At 34.8% G+C, this 20,607-nt stretch overlaps 1 protein-coding gene across 2 annotated transcripts in view; it reads left to right on the forward strand.

Annotated features, from left to right (window-relative positions):
- LOC123714623 (glutamate synthase [NADH]) overlaps window positions 1-20,607 on the forward strand; it is a 73,258-nt gene that overhangs the window by 40,782 nt on the left and 11,869 nt on the right. For both annotated transcript variants that reach the window (XM_045668974.1, XM_045668976.1), the window contains 19 exons: window positions 530-686; window positions 1,325-1,502; window positions 2,255-2,359; window positions 3,045-3,308; window positions 4,282-4,369; window positions 4,660-4,779; window positions 5,753-5,880; window positions 6,574-6,698; window positions 7,496-7,640; window positions 8,965-9,173; window positions 11,324-11,469; window positions 12,372-12,481; window positions 13,116-13,249; window positions 13,990-14,175; window positions 15,909-16,057; window positions 16,433-16,569; window positions 17,230-17,356; window positions 18,679-18,827; window positions 20,115-20,256. In XM_045668974.1, the coding sequence (XP_045524930.1) occupies window positions 530-686; window positions 1,325-1,502; window positions 2,255-2,359; window positions 3,045-3,308; window positions 4,282-4,369; window positions 4,660-4,779; window positions 5,753-5,880; window positions 6,574-6,698; window positions 7,496-7,640; window positions 8,965-9,173; window positions 11,324-11,469; window positions 12,372-12,481; window positions 13,116-13,249; window positions 13,990-14,175; window positions 15,909-16,057; window positions 16,433-16,569; window positions 17,230-17,356; window positions 18,679-18,827; window positions 20,115-20,256 (2,799 nt within the window). The remainder of the gene's footprint in view (window positions 1-529; window positions 687-1,324; window positions 1,503-2,254; window positions 2,360-3,044; window positions 3,309-4,281; window positions 4,370-4,659; window positions 4,780-5,752; window positions 5,881-6,573; window positions 6,699-7,495; window positions 7,641-8,964; window positions 9,174-11,323; window positions 11,470-12,371; window positions 12,482-13,115; window positions 13,250-13,989; window positions 14,176-15,908; window positions 16,058-16,432; window positions 16,570-17,229; window positions 17,357-18,678; window positions 18,828-20,114; window positions 20,257-20,607) is intronic.

The raw sequence follows: 20,607 nt of genomic DNA on the forward strand, positions 1-20,607 counted from the left end.
ACAGATTTGACATTGGATCCGAATATTCGACCTTCGAATGTAGAATCTATAAAAAACATACAAAGTCCGATTGTATACAAACAAGTAGACAAGCTTCAAAGGATTAAAAAAATAAAGATACTTTTAGTAGTAGACCAACAATGTAGTCTCTTATTACCAAATTAATTCAAATCTAATTTACGGCACCTTAAACAGCCTCATTCCTCAAATTTTATCTGTGGCAATCTTTCAGAGAGAAATTCCTGTACCAAGTTGGTTGTTTTTTTTTCTAGAATGGGCAGAAGGCTCTGATGTTAAGTGATACCGCCGCCCATGGACACTCAATGCCAGAGAACAATCGCCAAGTTCACTAGTGCGTTGCCGGCCTTTTAAAATAAATCGAAGATATTTTCTTTATATTTTATCGCCTAAGCTACTACAGTTCCAATGTAGGTTTTTTGTTGTTTGATTGTTATTTCATACAATTAAGAAATTAATTAAAATGGTTATTATTTCGTATACATCTTAGAACAATTTGATATATTTTCAGAGAGAAAATCGTGATGTCCCTAATGTGCCCAATTGGTCCCACTGCTAATATACTGGAACCGAGTGCAGAGTTCGTTCATCGACTGTTCCTGCCTCAACCCATACTCTCTATACCCGACTGCGAGGCTTTAAAGAAGAGTAATTACCGGGGATGGAAGGTGATATACCATTTAACAATAATATATTAATATTAAGTAGGTTTAATATTAATATATTTTAAACAAAATTGTATTCGTGAATAATAAAAAAAAATATAACACGATGAACAATTTTTGGAGATGTTCTTAAACAATTAAAGATAACTTAAAACTCTTCAACGCAAAATCGACTCAACTGACAAAGACATGTTACTTTTGACAGCTGTCATATCAAAATTTTGCGTGTTCTGTGCATTGACTACAGATAACATTATGAATATCATTTGTATATTACCAAAAAATATGAAACTTTTATTTGTATTTCTTTTGAATATAACAGAGGGCAAACGACATTGCCAGAAGGCTCGCAAGTGCGTTGCCGACCTTTTAAGAATTTGTACGATTTTTCCTTAAGTCAATTTTTTTAAAATACTCCAGTGGGAAGCTAGTTCCACATAGTGTTTGTGCGCGGCAAAAAATGTGTATCGCTATAGCTAACTATTGTATGGAGGTCTGCTATGTTGTGTGTTATATGTGTGTGCGTTAGGCAAGGCGTGCTGATCACTTATCTCATATTAAAGATGACTAAAAAGTCCCCATTTAGGAGATTTCATACGAGATCAAGCGATTTTTAACATAAATACTGAAACTTTTTTCAGACTAAAGTAATAGACTGCACATTCGAATACACTGATGGGCCTTTGGGCCTAGAGGCAGCCTTAACCAGTATCTCTAAAGAGGCCCACAGTGCTGCAACCGCTGGATACCAACTTCTGGTGCTTTCTGAGCGATTGGCCGGACCCAGACGAGTGCCAGTTAGTTCTTTGCTTGCACTTGGTAAGTTATGTGTGTCTGGTTTTTTTTAGTGGTATCAATTAACTTTAAACGTATGTCAAAAATAATTTTAATTATAAATCCATGTCCAAGTGGACAGCGAGAAAACGTGTAGATTACTTTAGTTCACGTAGGTATGAATGGAGACAAACATTTTTTTAAATTAATAAATAATAAATAAAAAAATAACCAAATTTATTTTAAAATATTAAATATGGCGACATAATTAGAAAAATTATTGTTCTTTTAAAACACAAAATAATATTTTTTTTATAATTTTAAATCAGAATTTTAGTAACTATTATTTCCAACCAATTTTTATTTATTTCAATATTTAATAATTATAAGCTAACATACATTTTAATGGACCAAAAGTTTCAAAATGTTATCTGCCATTTGTAATATATATTAACTATGTATATAACAATAGTTATGTACGTGTCGCACTGAGCTGATTAAAACCACGTTAACACAACAAAGGCCCCATAAATTTTGGCCTTAATATACTCAAAACAAAGTTCGTTTAACTCCCGACTTCTATATTAAACATCACGACTTGTAATGTCTACGACTCGTATTATTGATATTTAATTAAGATTGCTTGAGACTTGAAGTATTTTTTGCGTTTTGTATATGTTTGCAATGTTATGAAACAATTAATTTTAACTTAAATTTATATCATTTTACCGAATATTAAAATAATTTCACTTATAGTGAATAAATTCTAAAACACAGCCTCTTACCAATATTTTCAGGTGCGGTCCATCATCACCTGATCGAGACACGTCAGCGCATGAAGGTTGGCATCATCGTGGAAACGGCTGAAGCCAGAGAAGTTCACCATATGTGTGTTTTGCTTGGTGAGTGAAGGAACTTGTAATTGGCCATTTTGAAATGTTTATAAATTGAAAATCAAAGTCAAAAGACTAAAAAAAATATTGCAAAATATGTTTTTTTTTTAAATATTTCTTAAATCCCCCAAAAGATGAGCTTTCCAACCTGTTCCATAAAAAAAACCTACTGGAATAGAAATCTATAGATACAGCAACATATATATATATATTTTTTTTATTTCTCTCCTATGGATGGATTTTCTTCCTATGTGCGCATTTAACATTTGCTCGAACGGTGAAGGAAAACATCGTGAGGAAACCGGCTTTCCTTAGACCCAAACGTCTACGGCGTGTGTCAGGCGCAGAAGGCTGATCACCTACTTGCCTATTAGATTAACAAACGATCATGAAACAGATACAGAAACCTGAGGCCCAGACCTAAAAGGTTGTTGAGCCATTGATTTTTTTATTTATTTCTCTCATATAATATTTACGCCAATAAATAAGATTACAATTGAGGAGGTATTGGGAGATTGGTTTCCAAACTAGGTAAGAACTTGTGATATGGCTTCCATTCACAGCAAACTCATATTGAGTGGTAACAAAAAGTACATACATATATGTATATATGTATGTAACAATAATCAAAATTTTACAGGACAGGTAATAAAAAGGCTTATTATTATTATATATCTATAAAATATGTTTACAGGTTACGGTGCAGACGCTATATGTCCGTACTTAGCGTTCGAGCTGGCGTTTTCATTACGAAACGACAATATTCTAGACCCAACCTTAACCGATGCCGACATATACACGGCCTACCAGAAATCTATCGAGACTGGCTTGGCCAAGGTCATGGCCAAGATGGGAATCAGCACCTTACAGTCGTACAAAGGCGCCCAAATCTTCGAGGCCGTTGGGCTCAGTGAGGAAGTCGTGGACAAGTGCTTTAGAGGCACGCAGTCCAGGATTGGTGAGTGTCTTTGGTATTTGTGAATAATGTTATTTTATCAAGAAATTATACTAAAAATCCAATATTTCTTAATTCAGCAACTTAAATTTAGATACTGTAAATGTATATTTACGAAAAAAAAGACATTTAGAAGAAAAGTAAAATAAAATAGATAATTTAGAGATACCTCTATATATCCTTCAAGAAAAGAGTGTAGAAATTCTTAGAAGACCTGCTTCTGGCAATGTGAGAGTCTTTGCGCTATCGCTTAACATCAGGAGAGCCTCCTGCTTGAAAGAAAACAATTTTTCAACCGGGTTAAAGCTATTTGTATTATTACAAACTTATAATTATTTTACATAAATTTAAATTTTTCCGACGTTTCGCGTGCTTTACGGCGTGCGTGGTCACGGTGACGTTTTTTGCAGAAATGGCAAGATGAATGAAACCCGTCATCTTTTACTCTTACCAACTCCGAGAAAATAAATACAGATAACACAACTTTCTCTACAGCTGTGATGCTTTTTGGCATTCAACACCTTTTGTCTTCAGGCTTTAATCCGGTTAAAAAATTGTTTTCTTTCAATGTGTAAAAGCTATGTTAATCAAAGACAAAACTAAGCCTAAGACTTGTTTGCCTCCGATACATGTTACACAAAAACTAAGATAAACAGGATGCGTTCAAGTATTACATCACTCAATTTTTGGAGATTCTTTAAACCCCCCCCCCCCCTACATGAAACGCGCCGTAACGTTTCGTGACCACCCCCAATGACTCTTTATACCTAAAACTTACCATTATGTGGTGTAAAGTACTGGAAAGTGGAAAATAATATTATCAATAACGCGTAATTCAATCCCCGCCCCGCATCGTAACGTTTTACAAGAGGAAACGCCCCCCCCCCCCCCCCCCAAATTCGTTACGTATGTTTCGTTACGGGTAATTTATTACCCTTGTATACTATTTGTCTATAACTGTATTTTTTGATAATAGGTGGTGTAACGTTCGAAATATTATCGAAAGAGATTTTCGACAGACATGCTCTGACCTACGGAGACTGTAAAGACATGCTGGTCTTACGGTGAGTGACATTACAACACATAAAGGTTTTCTTATAGTCAAATACATTTTTTTAAGTTAAATATTGATACACTTTAACCTGACACACAATATATAACGGATATCCAAAGCAGACACAAAAAAACCACCACCAAACTTTATTACCGTTCATATGTGAAACTGAAGAGTCAAGATGCTTTTTTAACTAAACGTCCTTTTTAAAAAAAAAGATCCTTATGAACAAAAAGGATCTATATTTCAATTTTTTTTTAATTTTACTAAAAAAGATACATATAAAATCTTTAATTATAGGAACCCAGGCTACTACCACTGGCGCGCCGGTGGCGAGAAGCACATCAACGATCCGATGTCCATTGCCAACTTGCAGGAAGCCGCTTCTAACAAGAGCCAGTCCGGATATGACCGATTCAAGTAGGCTCGTTGTGTGTTAATTTTGCAACAGTTAAAATAAACATTGTTCGTTCCTAATGTATTGCCTTAGTTGACATAATCACCTAGGGAATTGTATTCATTAAAAAAAATATTAACTTGGCACATAATCCCTGTATGTCGCAGATCTAGATTGATTAATTATAATCGTGTGGTTGTCCGATATAGACAAAGAAGCGATTCAAATTCAACTAACGTCAACGTACTTCTGACAGATTGCCCCGTTAGTCTGTAAAATGTCTATGATTTTGCCTGGTGTTGCCATTTTAACAAAATAAATGGAATCGTTTATTAATTTTTGGAGTTTACTCCTTAAGAAACGATTTGAGTTATAAGGCCCGGTACGGAAATTTTATGAGGAGTAAAATCAAGTGTAACACGAAAAGTTGAGGCGTTACGTAGAAAGAGACAAACATATATATCTGTAGGATTGAACGTGTAAAAGAATGATTCCATCTCATTCTCTCTCTAAACACAATTATTATTGTTATTATTATTATTATTTATATTGTTTTGTAACATACTTTATGTAATACGCTTTATTGAAGTAATATAAATAATCCGAATAATTACAGATATATGTTTGTTTCTCTTATCATTTTAGCAGATGCGTTCATTTACCCTTTTTTTCTATTCGATAAATATCATAATTATCGTTCGTAAGGAGTAAACTCCAATCGTGCGTCGTAGCTGACACACACACACATTTTTTTTACATGTTGTCTTCGCCTTCTATTTAATCAAAGATATGATATTAGATTTTACAGATATGAGATTTTATGATATCAAATACTCGGAAAATTAGATTTAAGTTTGATTTACTTACTAGAATAATAATAGCCCAAAATATATTTTTTTTTAAAGCAATAAACTGTTTCCGAACATCGACCCTTAGTAGTCGTGTTATATTTAAACTATACCAAGGAAATCTCTTAATAGCAATTGTTTCTTCCAGGGAAAGTGCGTTGGAGTCCGTCCGCGCCTGTACTCTTCGTGGGCAACTGGAGTTGGTGAAATTAGACGAATCCATCCCGTTGTCTGAAGTCGAACCCGCTTCGGAGATCGTCAAGAGATTTGCTACTGGTAGCTATTTATTTATTTCAAGCTATTTATATACTCTGTATATATAACTAGTCTGGCCATAAAAACTTTTCTTTTTTTTTTCAATTTTTAATTATTTTGAATTTGGAACACGTATATTGTTTTAAAAACTTCTTTTGATTTTGCGCCATTTCACTTTTTTTTTTTCTTGTTCATTATCAAATTACAATATGGAATGGGGTTAAGAAAACACTTTTTAAACGGATTGAAGCTACCTGACACACAATATATAACGGATATCCAAAGCAGACACAAAAAACCACCACCAAACTTTATTACCGTTCATATGTGAAATTGAAGAGTGAAGATGCCCACGACACAGGGAATCTTAGTGGCTAGTAGCTTTTTTAACTAAACGTCCTTTTTAAAAAAATCCTTATAAACAAAAATGATCTATATTTCATTTTTTTTAATTTTACAAAAAAGCTGCATATAATTAATGTTATAATAATAATACGGAGCTTCAATCCGTTTAAAAAGTGTTTTCTTAATGTGTAAAAGCCATATTAACAAAAGACAATACTATGTAATGGGGTGTTAAAGAAAACAGGTATCCATCGATGACAGCCCTTTTTGTGCGCCCCAAAGGCTCGCTTGCCCCCCCTCTCCTTAAAAAAAAATCACAATCAGAAGTTGTTTTTTTTTGTAGTCAGTTATAAAAAAATATTATTCCAGGTGCGATGTCCTTCGGATCGATATCTTTGGAGGCCCACACGACTCTTGCAGTGGCCATGAATCGTATCGGAGGGAAATCCAATACTGGGGAAGGAGGAGAAAACGCTGATAGGTACTTGAATCAGGTTGGTGTCCTCTTAAGTTCATCTACATAATATTAGATAAATAAACCTTATTTTTCGTGGCCAGCGAGCCATCTATTGAAATGTTGCCATAAAAATTAATCGCAAAATATATACTAACTCTCGAGGAAGGTTTTAATGAAGAGAAATTAAAAAAAAATACTTAGCTTTTTATTCCGGAAAAGTGTACAATCTCTAACGGGCATCATAGCAAACTGTTCCATGGTATGTAGGTACTAAAAGGGTAGGCTAAGTTAAAAAATCATTGAAAGAAAACAATTTTTTAACCGGATTAATTAAACTTATAATTATTTTACGTGCCGTTTCGTGTCACCGTGACCATGCCCGCTGTAAAGCACGCGAAACGTCGGAAAAATTTAAATTTAAAATTATGTAAAATAATTATAAGTTTATAATAATACAAATAGCTTTAATCCGGTTTAAAAAATGTTTTCTTTCATAGCTATGTTAACCAAAGACAATATATGTTAAAAAATCATATTAAGCGAAGGCAGTTAGTATTGTAATAAAAAAAAAATATGTTTCTTCTGCCATAAGTCGATTTAGTTCGGATAAACATCAGTGGGCAGTTGGATTCACACAGTGGTAGGCAAAAACTGCCTTAGAAAACGCACGCACGAAAAAGATGATGTGGATTTCGTATTCTGGCTTGACGTCCCATGAGGGAACTATACTTAACGCACGAAAAGCTACCGTGATCATTTTGTCCTTATCACTCTTGAGTGACTTTACATATGAACAAAACATACTTGAAGAGCAATATGAATTTGAACCTACAGGAAGCAGAATTCAACAAACGATCCGCGATCAAGCAAGTTGCATCGGGTCGCTTTGGAGTTACAGCATCATATTTGGCTCATGCTGACGATCTTCAAATCAAAATGGCGCAGGGGGCGAAGCCGGGCGAAGGGGGAGAGCTGCCTGGTAAGATATTTTATTAACTTGTGTTTTGTGTGAACTAAATTTAAATTTCGTGTAGAGGTACCGGCAAATATCTTGAACAAATTTCCTTGCCAGAAGCGATTTTTAGGTATCACTGGGATGGAGGGGGGAGTGACGTGTCAATCGCGTGATTGGTAAATCAGTTGACGTTTTTGTCCCGCGCTGTGTACGATGCGCAAACTTTCCCCCCATTCCCTTGTTTGATGCTCAAGAAGTTTGCCGGTATCTGTACAATGTATGGTACCCTCCACCCCAAGCATTTTGACCCTCCTTTCAGAAGAACGTGTCTTAGCCAAAACTCACTGATATACGGATTTAGCATTCTGATTGGTCTATATCCGTAGTTGCTTCCATCACACTTAGAAATCAATATAATAAATAACTGTTAAATAATCATTAATTTATTATAAAATCCATGAGTTATGCATCGCATGAGTCACGGGACACAAAAATTTGAAACGTTAATGTTTTCGCCAGTCTTATCCCAAGACTGTCTTTGATTTTAGTACACCGAAGACTATTTTTGATCGAATTATGTGCATTTGTGTTATTTAACTTTAAAATCAACGGCGCTACAACCGATTTAGGTCTGGGCCTCAGATTTCTGTATCCGTTTCATGATCATTTGTCAATCGAATAGGCAAGTAGGTGATCAGCCCTCTGTGCCTGACACACGCCGTCGACTTTTTGGGTCTAAGGCAAGCCGGTTTCCTCACGGTGTTTTCCTTCACCGTTCCAGCGAATGTTTAATGCGCACATAGAAAGAAAGTCCATTGATACACAACCGGGGATCGAACCTACGACCTCAGGGATGAGAGTCGCACGCTGAAGCCACTAGGCCAACACTGCCAGTAGTTTAACATTAATTTATAAAAAAAAAACTTTAAGCACTACGGACATGAGAGTCTAAGTGCGGCAACTAAACCCACATATATACGTAAAAAACTTGACGTTTGTTTACGTGTTTGACAAGTATGGGCCGTCAAGCTTTCAGAATCAAAAATATTAATTTGTATACGCTTTTATAGTCACTAATAATAAAAATAAAATATGTTTATTATGGAACATAAGATAAAAGTAACAATTCTTCCACGTCATTAAATAATTAGACATCCCTAGTCATCGGCAAAGAAGACAGAGGGTGAGAGAAAAAGTCGACGCTAAAAACTATCGGTACTCTTTTAAAATAGCAAATCATCAAACTGCACTCATTTATAAAACATATAGCAAATTAATTAGAATATGATATGTTTTTTAATCTTATAAATAGCCTTTTGTGAATTAACAAAATATTTTTTCTATTCAGGTTACAAAGTAACAGAAGATATAGCGCGTACGCGTTGCTCCGTGGCTGGCGTAGGGCTGATATCACCTCCTCCTCACCACGACATCTATTCCATTGAGGACTTGGCTGAGCTGATCTACGATCTGAAGTGTGCCAACCCTAGAGCGAGGATATCTGTCAAACTCGTGTCCGAGGTGGGCGTAGGTGTGGTCGCTTCTGGAGTCGCCAAGGTATGTTTTATTTACGTTATATGTATTTTATAAATTGTATCATTTTAGCTTAAGTTATAGTGACACCTTAGCTCAGTCCTGTTGATGAGCGTGGCCTGTCGTATACCAAAGAACGGCTGTGCCCCTATATTCATTTCTATTTATGTGCGCACGCGCTTACTCATACGGTAAAGCAAGGCATCGTAATTAAACTGGCATTAGACTTGTAAATCAATATGTGTAAGGCAGATAGCTATTTACCTACTTGCCTATTAAAAAAATCACCAAATAGATTTAGAATAACTTGTCCCACTATTTTAACCTTTTTTATATAAAAACTAAAGCTTTCACTCGTGTAAATTTGCAATGTGTACATTATATATTCATTATTGAAAACATTTGCACATAGTAAAAAATAACTCAAAATATCACTTTGAAATTGACCCATAAATTTTACTCCGAAATGTAAACGCCGACTTATCTACTTACCTGATATATATAAACTAACGGTAAATGTCTATAATGTTAAAGTTTGTGAAAGAAATAAATCTTCGTGAGTTTGGCGGCTGACTCCGGTCGCAATAACCGCTTGGGATTTCTAGGATATTATTACAAATTATTCATTTAATACTGTTAGCGGAATGTGGTTTTAATTGAATAATCATTTAATTGTTAAATAAGTTTCATTGTTGATAAAGCAGAGATTATATGAAATTTTATGAAAATTATCAAAAGAACTAACTGAGTATAATCTGATAGTAGTGTAGTTCACAAAAGATCCACAGACAATATAACCGACAATATGTAACGCCGAGTTCCGGTGTAGTGAACACCGGAACTCGGCGTTACATCCAAAGTCGCTGTAGCCACATGAATGTTGTACCTAGATAATAATAATAATAATAATAAAATATGTTTATTCATTTTAAGTTTTCATTACAATGTGTAAGATTTGGGAACCCTTTTAAGTAAAAAATATACCTGTGTCAGGGTTTCATAACAGTTATACATTCCTTAAAATATTTAATTTATATATAATTTAGTTACATCTTCTATTAACTTTTTTTTCTTTTTTTGTTATTGATTTTTAACTGTTATCAACACACTGGAGTGCATAAGTGAGTGTGTGAGTGCAAATGTGTGAGTGAGTGAGTGAGTGAATGAATAATACTAGATAACACTGAAAATGAAAAATGGCTTAATGTAGAAAGTTGCCAATACTTTTCGAAGTAATCTCAGTTCTGTACACATCGTCGCATTCGATGGAAGCACTGAAAAAAGCAGTAGGCCCATTCTTCTTTAGGTCTCTTTTATAGCATTTTCGTCAATTTTATCTTTAGTTCTTAGCAATATATGAATGTCGCAGAGCGCCAGATCAGGACTGCATGGCTCATTATCTCGACACATGCCGAGTCAAATATTCACTAGTCCATGCGAAGGTGTTTCTGGGCGTTGGTTAAAGTATGAGGAATCCATCTGGCAAAAGCTTCCTGAAGCCTAAACGTGTAATATTTATTGAACTTGACTGGCCAAGGCCTGGGCTTGCCCGTATTTGCTGATAGGTCACTCTATCTTTCTCTATCATGCGTCGCACAGCACTGATGTCATCTTCAGTACCTAGTCGCTGTTAAAGGACGTCCTCATGCGGATCATCATTGAGATTGCTGCGTCCACGCTTAAACTCGTTAAAGCAATTGTAAATAGAGGCACGAGATGGGGCTTCATTAAGAAATGCTAATCGCAGCCTATTATAGCTTTGTTGTTGAGTAAGCCCACAAAGAAAGTTATAATAAATCATTGACCGAACATTTTCTCGCGTTAGGTTCATTTTCACGTGTAACAAGAGTTTTAGATTTGCCGCCAATTCACAAAAAAATGACAAATGAATGCAATATACTACATTAGGTTACCAAAGAGTTCTAAAATTAAAATTCAAAAAAGTTTTCATTAACAATGTTTCTAATTGGCCAGTTCTAAACATTTTCAGTGTTACCCACGTACTAAAGTATGATTTATATTTAACGTCCTTGTAGCTAAATGTTCGCTATAACCAAAGTCGTAATTTTTAACTAAGATAAACAAATAACTAATAATTCATTCAATTCATAATTTTTATTGCGTAACTTTTAAATGTTCAAAATTATTTTATGATAAATTATTTAATTTTTTAGGGTAAAGCCGAGCATATAGTGATCTCCGGCCACGACGGTGGAACAGGTGCAAGTTCCTGGACTGGAATTAAAAGTGCAGGTTTACCTTGGGAGCTTGGAATCGCGGAGACCCATCAGGTTCTGGTCCTCAATGATCTTCGGTCCAGGTGAGGTTCTAAGATAAGATTACTAAGCAATATCTTCCAGATACAGCTCGTTAAGTAAATTTGTAAGTTGTATTACTTATCAAACATGAATAAATTCTAAATGTAGACAATCAATGTCATCGATTAATTATTACAACCTTAACCAAAACTGTTTTTTTTTTCTTCAAAAAACCAAAGAATTTTTCTACTTAACGCGACTACGAGAAAACATATTTTAAAAACTTACCTACTCTTACCAATAAACGCAGGCAAATAAATGCTTAATATGACGCGTAGTAAACTAAACTTAAATTACTTTAAGGTGAATAATTATAGGTACTATAGGCACAGAAGGCTGATCACCCACTTGCCAATTCAATTTACAAATGATCATGAAACAGATACAGAAATCTGAGGCCCAGACCTAAAAAGGTTGTAGCGCCATTGATTTATATTTTTATATACTATAAATGTTTTTGTGTAAAGTTTTTGAAAGTTGTAACAGAAATAAAGATTCTATAACAATAACTGAGTTATAAGATTCTATTTTCCTATTGACGTATAGTAATCAGGCACGTATGATGTGACGTATACCAATGGGCGTTCCGCTTACGTGCACGCACATGGCAAAGGCTCGCTCGTACGAAAACATTGTTACGAAACCAGCTCAAACACAAAAAGTTGACGGCGTGTGTCAGGCACTTCTGTCTTCAGGAGTTTATCACCTACTTGCCTATTAGAAAAAAACATATGATCACGAAACGTATTCAGAAATCTGAGGCTCACGCCCAAATGATTGTAGCACCACTGATATAATAATTGAACAAGTCTGTTTGATAAAGGTCCTCCGTCATTTGGCTTACATTCTCAGAGGATAACGATTTGTTTAAGATGTGGTTTCTAAAAGCGTATTTTGCTTTTAGAGTTGTCGTACAAGCCGATGGACAGATCCGTACTGGATTTGACGTGATGGTGGCAGCTCTCCTCGGTGCTGATGAGTTTGGCTTCAGTACAGCACCTCTTATTGCGCTTGGTATGAAGATTTTAGTTTTTCCTGCCACGCCTTGAGACGTTGTTTCATACTTTGAGACGTTGTTTCAAGATGTGGTCATCACTGGACAAATTTTAGTGTTCTTTTATAACTTATCATGACTTTCAATTGGCATCATATATATTAAAACCAAAATTCAATAAGTAAAGTCAATATTACTGGTAATTCGACGCATTCCGGTTAGGAGGTGATATGGGTATATTGTGACAATACCCCCATTTATTGTAAATAATGTATCAATTTAAATAAATAAATATATAAAAACCGAGTTTCATAATATTTTTTTTTGCTTTTAAGACATTTAAGTGGAAATAATATAGTGATTCATCTCGTATTTTTAAATTTGTACCGATAATTCTTTTAATATAAATTATTACTTTAAAAAACGTTGCATTTGTGACATATTCTGAAAACTAAAATGATACAATTATATCACTATAATATCACCGGGACCACGCCGAATTACCAAAAAACATATGTCTGCTTTTGCCTGTTTTAATACAATTTGTGAAAACAAACACATAGGGTATGGTTGTGTATTCTTATTTTTATACATTTTATTTAATGAAACAGATAAACAAATAAAAAATATTGTTAAGAGTTGTATTATTTTCAGGATGTACGATGATGCGTAAATGCCACTTGAACACGTGTCCCGTCGGAATCGCCACTCAGGATCCGGTGCTGAGGAAGAAGTTCGCTGGCAAACCGGAGCATGTCATCAACTATCTATTTATGTTGGCTGAAGAGGTGAATGATTTTTGCTTTTTCAAATTTTCCAAATATAATAAAAAAAATGTCTGTACGTAATGTCGTACGTAGGAGTACGTTGTGAATAATGGCAAAATGCATTTTCGTAATTTTTGTTTATAAAATTTTGTTGACAGTTTCAAGACAAGTCACAAAATATATTTAGATTTTGATATAATGCTAGTTTAGATTTATGACAAATCTACTGCATTATCTTCAATGTGACATTTTATTCTTATATATAAGGTTTAAGTTTATTACAGCCAATATATGGATAAAGATTATCCATTAATAACAAAATTGTATATAGATTTAAAAAATGTACGCATTGAGTACGTGCTCACGACGTTATACAGTATATTTGAAATTCATACTTTACATATATTCGTTAGAGAAATACTAAATTATGATTTTGTGATATATTTTAACAGACTTCCAAAAAACACACTGATATGTTAAAAATGTGCAATATTAACAAGATCTACGAGGTGCTTAAAGTGTATGTTTATACAATAAGGTCCATATATCGATATCTCGACTCACAATATCGTATTGGGCGCTGATGTCTTCATACAAAAAAAATATTTAACACCTCTTGCGACTAGATTTATATTTGATTGACGTTCTATTATTCAGGCCTGAAACATTTCATCAAAATCGGTTTAGTAGTTAGGTTAGATATCTATTTTCACTCACATTTAAAGTGAATTTTTCAAAATTATATTATCTAAAATATCCAGGTGCGCGAACACATGGCGGCCGTTGGTGTACGTCGCTTCCAGGAGCTGATCGGTCGTACGGACTTGCTGAAAGTGCGTGAAAATAACGACAACCACAAAGCCAGAGCTCTGAACCTGAGTCTGATACTGAAGAATGCCTTACACATGCGACCAGGTGTCAATATCATCGGAGGATCTAAATCACAGGTACTTTTTAAGCCCAAGGAAGTTATCACTTCCACTTGAAAAATGGTTTGGTGGAATTAGTATCCGCACTTAGACTCTCACTAGGGCCGTACTAAGCCAGCCTAGGTCCTTCAGAAGCACAGAAGTCTGCTGGGCACACAGGCTTCACGGAGTGACTCCACTGCTCCGAGGATTTCTGTACGTTGGTTAGTCTCAAATTCCAGGATGACATGACAGATTCCTCTGCTCTGGAACAGCCTCTGCACATGAGGCCTTTCGTTCCTAGGACATAAAAATGTATTGAGCAATGACCCGTAATTGGTCCCTATCATTGTTTTGAGATTAGTCCTGTTAAGGCTTAGAAGTTGCTTTGTCATTGTCTGGTCTTCTGGCAGAGCCTTTTTAGTCTGTCTGTTTCCGCGTTTCGCGACCATCGTTGATGTTGGAGTTCTGTATATTACTAAAAATCTCATCTCATAACTCCTCCCTTCTTGGCGATTCCTTTAAGGTCTCTGCAGTTAGGCTATGGAAGTCACTTCCCGTCCCTATTCTCTTAGCTCCTTCTCTATCTTCCTTTAAATTTCTTCTGTACAAACATTACCTGTCCACATCGTATCCCTAACTTTCTTACTAACTCCTAACTGACGTGAGACTTATCTTAAATTATCGTGATTTATGTGTCTTTTTACTTTTCATGTATCATCTTTTTAGTTTAGTTTGTTCTTTTTGTTCCTGTTTAGTTTTGTCTTAATAACTGTGTATTACATGTATTTTTGCACTTGCCTATCTTATGTAATTTAATACAATTTTTTTCTTTACTCACAGTGGTTGCCTGGAAGAAATCTCTCGAAAGCGATAAGGCCGCCAGTTTATTTGTATATATATTTTATATTGTAGTGTAACGAAGTGTTAATAAATAAATAAAAAACTATAATAATTTTTATATAAATAGTCTGGGTACAAGGACGTCATTTAATATAACGATCTGGCCCAACTTAAGACTAATAAGTAATTTAAGTCTAACTTAAATTACTAATAAGAATATTAACATAGAAAGTGTCCAATAACACCACTTACAGTCTCTATTATGTGTTCCCACTCAGTTCTTGTGTACTATTTTTTCACTTACCATTGTTTAGCACTTAAGACTAACGTACACTCACACTAATTCACTAAATCTAATGGTGTCATCCGTTTCAATTTTCTCACTATGCCCGTGGTGTAAAGAATTGGAAGAATTTTAATTTAAATGTATTTTGTATGCCTTATGTATTTTTGCACTTTATTTTTTTTTTCTAATAGTGGTTGTCTCGAATACATAACTCGAAAGCCACCAGTTGCCTCATTTTCTTTTAATTATGTCAACTGTATTATATACGTATTTATGTAGGCAGCGAAGTGTTAATTGATAAATAATTATCGACAGATGTACTATTTTGATATCATTCTCTGCAACAGTTATGCCTGACGAAAGTTTTTTTTTATATGTAAAGATAGTAACTATGTTAACAAATGTTAACCCAAATTTTACCCTTCGAATTTAACTTGTAATATAATTATAGACAAGGGTCTATTGTGATATTTATGTATATGTGTTAGATTGTTTGGTTTTTCGATCATCAAAAACCAATTTTCAACTTTATATACATACATTATTTTTCTATTACCGCTTTTAATATATGATTTTTTAATGAAATATTTCTATTAATTCAAAACAACTTAACCGTATACGTAATATATATTTATCATTACAGGACTTCCAGCTGGAGAAGCGTCTGGATAACCAGGTGATCCAACAATGCGCTGGTATTTTGGAAGGTACTGAGAAGAATGTCGATGTCAGTTTGAGAATCACCAACGAAGATCGGGCATTTACGTCCACACTTTCGTACCATATTGCGATGTAAGAACCTTTTTTATTATAAATAATATATATTTATAGCAGTAGATGGCAGTAAATTTTATATAAATAGTATTCATTAATTACATGAAATTATTCTAGAAAAATTATTCAGAGTTTGTTACCAAAACTCAAATGACAAGCAAAACTCGCATCTTTTTCCACAGACTAACAAACTCTCGATCGTACAATTAAACAAAACGTCAGTTTTGACAAATGACAGGACGAATAATTTAAAAGAATTTTTTTACATATGTATCTCGATTACGAAAATATGAAATTGAAAGTATTTGTATTACTATACGGTTTTCACTTATATATATTATTTATTTTAAAACTGGTGTTATTATAATTGCTTATTTCTGATAAAATTAACAGGAAATACGGTGAGAACAGTCTACCTGAGGGTTCTTCAATAAACATATCGCTGACCGGTTCAGCTGGTCAGAGCTTCTGCGCTTTCCTTTGCAAAGGGGTGACCGTCACTTTGGAAGGAGATTCTAACGACTACGTCGGTAAGTTAATTTGCCTCAGTATTTGAGATCAAATATAAGAGAGAGAGAGAGACTTAAAAAGACCGTATCTGCATCTAGCAATATTTATTTATTTACACTTAGTTATCTTAAAGATTCATATAAATAGGCTGTCTGTGGTCCAAGCAACCCTAGTATATTAAAAAAAACCTGAGGCTAAAGTACAAGAAGCTCATATTCTATGAAAATATTTCTAAGTGAGACGAAAGAATTTGCTTATTAAAACCGCATTACAATCAATTTATAAATTAAAAAGTTAAACACATGTCTTCAGCCCCACAGATGGCGCTGCTGTCGGTACTTTTATATCCTAATTGCTTTAAATATCGAGCAGGTTGACGTTTGTCGAGTCCGCTAGTTTTTTTAATAAATTATTAATTTGATTTGTGAATCTAATCTAAACCATCCAGGGCTCCACCCAATCGCATACAAAAAACAATAAAATCGATCCAGCCGTTTAAGAAGAGTTCAGTGACATACACACGTATATTATATATATAGCTATTATATCATTTAGGTTAGTTTAAACTGCACACGTTGTGCAAGTTTGATTGAATTCGGTTAAGTATTTTAGCAGTCCATAGCGGACAAACAACGTGACGCGTAATTTACATATATTAACAAAAACTTTCATGGTTCCAGGCAAAGGATTATGCGGGGGCACAGTCATAATCTACCCACCAAAGTGCTCCCCATTCGAGTCTCACGTGAACGTGATCGTTGGAAATGTGTGTTTGTACGGAGCCACCTCTGGACGGGCTTATTTCAGGTAAACAATTTAATATTTGCTTATAACTACAGCTAAGTTAATTTATTATGTTGATATGTTTTCGTGCTCCCCTGTTACGTAGCCGTATATAATGTAATATGTAGCCTAGCGACCATTGTAGATTTAGACCTGACCATCGACTTAAACTTAAGTAAAGTCCTGGCTAATAACGCCAGCTAGTCAGCTAGCTCTTTCCGGAAGCACAGAAGTCTTAAAGTCCTGGCTAATTACGCCAGCTAGTCAGCTAGCTCCTTCCGGAAGCACAAAAGTCTTAAAGTCCTGGCTAATTACGCCAGCTAGTCAGCTAGCTCCTTCCGGAAGCACAAAAGTCTTAAAGTCGTGGCTAATTACGCCAGCTAGTCAGCTAGCTCCTTCCGGAAGCACAAAAGTCTTAAAGTCCTGGCTAATTACGCCAGCTAGTCAGCTAGCTCCTTCCGGAAGCACAAAAGTCTTAAAGTCCTGGCTAATTACGCCAGCTAGTCAGCTAGCTCCTTCCGGAAGCACAAAAGTCTTAAAGTCCTGGCTAATTACGCCAGCTAGTCAGCTAGCTCCTTCCGGAAGCACAAAAGTCTTAAAGTCCTGGCTAATTACGCCAGCTAGTCAGCTAGCTCCTTCCGGAAGCACAAAAGTCTTAAAGTCCTGGCTAATTACGCCAGCTAGTCAGCTAGCTCCTTCCGGAAGCACAAAAGTCTTAAAGTCCTGGCTAATTACGCCAGCTAGTCAGCTAGCTCCTTCCGGAAGCACAAAAGTCTTAAAGTCCTGGCTAATTACGCCAGCTAGTCAGCTAGCTCCTTCCGGAAGCACAAAAGTCTTAAAGTCCTGGCTAATTACGCCAGCTAGTCAGCTAGCTCCTTCCGGAAGCACAAAAGTCTTAAAGTCCTGGCTAATTACGCCAGCTAGTCAGCTAGCTCCTTCCGGAAGCACAAAAGTCTTAAAGTCCTGGCTAATTACGCCAGCTAGTCAGCTAGCTCCTTCCGGAAGCACAAAAGTCTTAAAGTCCTGGCTAATTACGCCAGCTAGTCAGCTAGCTCCTTCCGGAAGCACAAAAGTCTTAAAGTCCTGGCTAATTACGCCAGCCTAGCTTCTTCAAGAAGTTCAAAAGTCTCCCGGGCACTTCGCAGGCTTCACGGGGCACCTCATTGCTCCAAGGATCCAAGTGACCATTTCGCAATTAACTGGAATAACACGTGACTCACGTTGCACTGTGTTAGCATTTATTCGTTTATTAATATAGAACTTCGTTTTATATATTAGGGCTAAGAATGATTAAGAAATAAAAAAAAATATAAGATTTTTTCTATATTTATAAAAAAATATTTTAGGGGTATAGCATCGGAACGTTTCTGCGTACGTAATTCAGGATGCGTGGCCGTCGTGGAGGGTGTAGGAGACCACGGCTGCGAATACATGACGGGAGGAACCGTGCTGGTGCTGGGCCTCACTGGTCGGAACTTCGCTGCCGGGATGAGCGGTACGTAGAAACATGGATTGCTTTCATCTAAAGAATCGAAAAATTTCATTAACGAACTGTATAGATTAACAAAATAATTATTTTTAATTTTATCGATTAACGATTAACGAAATAGTTAGTCTTTTTGTGAACAGTTTTATCTATTTCTGTTTAAGGTTGTGTTGTTTTTGAAGTAAAACTTCTTTATCGGCGTTGGAAAAATATTTTTCCGTCACATTTTTTGGTTACGCGTCACATTTTTTCGTTACACGTTTTGTTGTCCCTACCACGGTTGATTCGAAGAGATTCGAAGGCATTAATAACAAAAATATATAATAACCATAACAATTATAGTAATAATTATATTACAATTAATAAAATCTGTAATAATTTTAGTAGTAATAAGGTAAAATTAAATGATTACATTATTGGTATTCATGTCTATGATAATAAAAGCCTTTTGTTAACCAATTTCTGTTTAAATAAAGTTTCATAAAGTAGAACATTTTTAGAAAAATAAGGTCATTAATAAAAACATTTTTGACATGTGCTCAAAATGTAAATCTACAATGGTAACTTATTTTGTTCAAAATAAAAAGAACTCTGAAAAGTAGTCATAAATGTCTCCACGGAAAGTTCTTTTACCAAGTATTTGTTTGATTTAATGGCTTCGGGATCGGTTAATCCTAACCTAAATTCTGACTTTAAAATAAATTAATACGTCGAAATGTTTTCCTGTGTTTGAGTGCGGGTACACAAAACATACTACAAAACAGTTCAAAGATCTTATCACAGGAACCTTTAAAATCAATAATATTACAACAATTTAACTTTTGAGAAAGTAATTGTACCTTTTCATTCTGGTTTATATACGTATTATCATATATATGTTTTTTCTCTTTATCATACAAAATAATATAAAATATAATATGTTACATTAGAAAACCGCTGTGGTTTGTATTAATGTAACCATGGCAGTCTTGATGTATACGTATACATTTCAATTTTCGCTCTTCAAGTGTCTGTTATTTACTAGCAACTTTAATTTTCTAGAAAATTTCGGTACTGCCTAAGAATTTATTGAAGGTATAGGATATGTAAAAATGCAATTTAAATTTTATTACGTATTTAATTATTTTTATTGTTTTTTTCCTTTCGGTAATGTTTGAACCTTTTTTTATATTATCTATTCCATCGTTGTTAGGTTTAGTATAATTGTTATACTACACCTATAGCCTAATAATATGACCTAACAAGCTCAAATTTATGACATAATCGCGTTTTGTGACAAATTTCATGTTCTTGCAGGTGGTATCGCGTATGTCTATGACATTGACGGCTCCTTCAAGGGCAAATGCAATCCAGAAATGGTTGAACTGCTGCCCTTGGAGAAACAGGATGACCTAGATGTAGTAAGGACATTGCTGGAAGAGTTTGTTGAGTATACTGGGTAAGTTTTTAAGAGTTTTGGGAGAGATTTTGTAAGTACTGATAATGCAATTCAAGCGTACGCCAAATACGGAATAGTGTTAAGCCATTGTGCAGTTTGATTTTTTAGTTAATTTTAATTTTTATAGAAAACCTAACCAATAACAGTAATTGAGGAAAATTAAACCGACCTAATATTGATATATTTTATGTATAATCCTGAAATACTATAATCTCAAAATCTACTAAAGCTATTTCGATGAAGCCTAAATTGATAAGTTAAACACGATTAAATCGTAAATATCTATGAAAATAGAGATATCTTCGTACTTAGCGTAATATTATATATTACACTCTTAATGAAGTTTATGTT

The sequence above is a fragment of the Pieris brassicae genome, chromosome 9 (assembly GCF_905147105.1).
Source record: "Pieris brassicae chromosome 9, ilPieBrab1.1, whole genome shotgun sequence".
Taxonomy (NCBI): Eukaryota; Metazoa; Arthropoda; class Insecta; order Lepidoptera; family Pieridae; genus Pieris; species Pieris brassicae.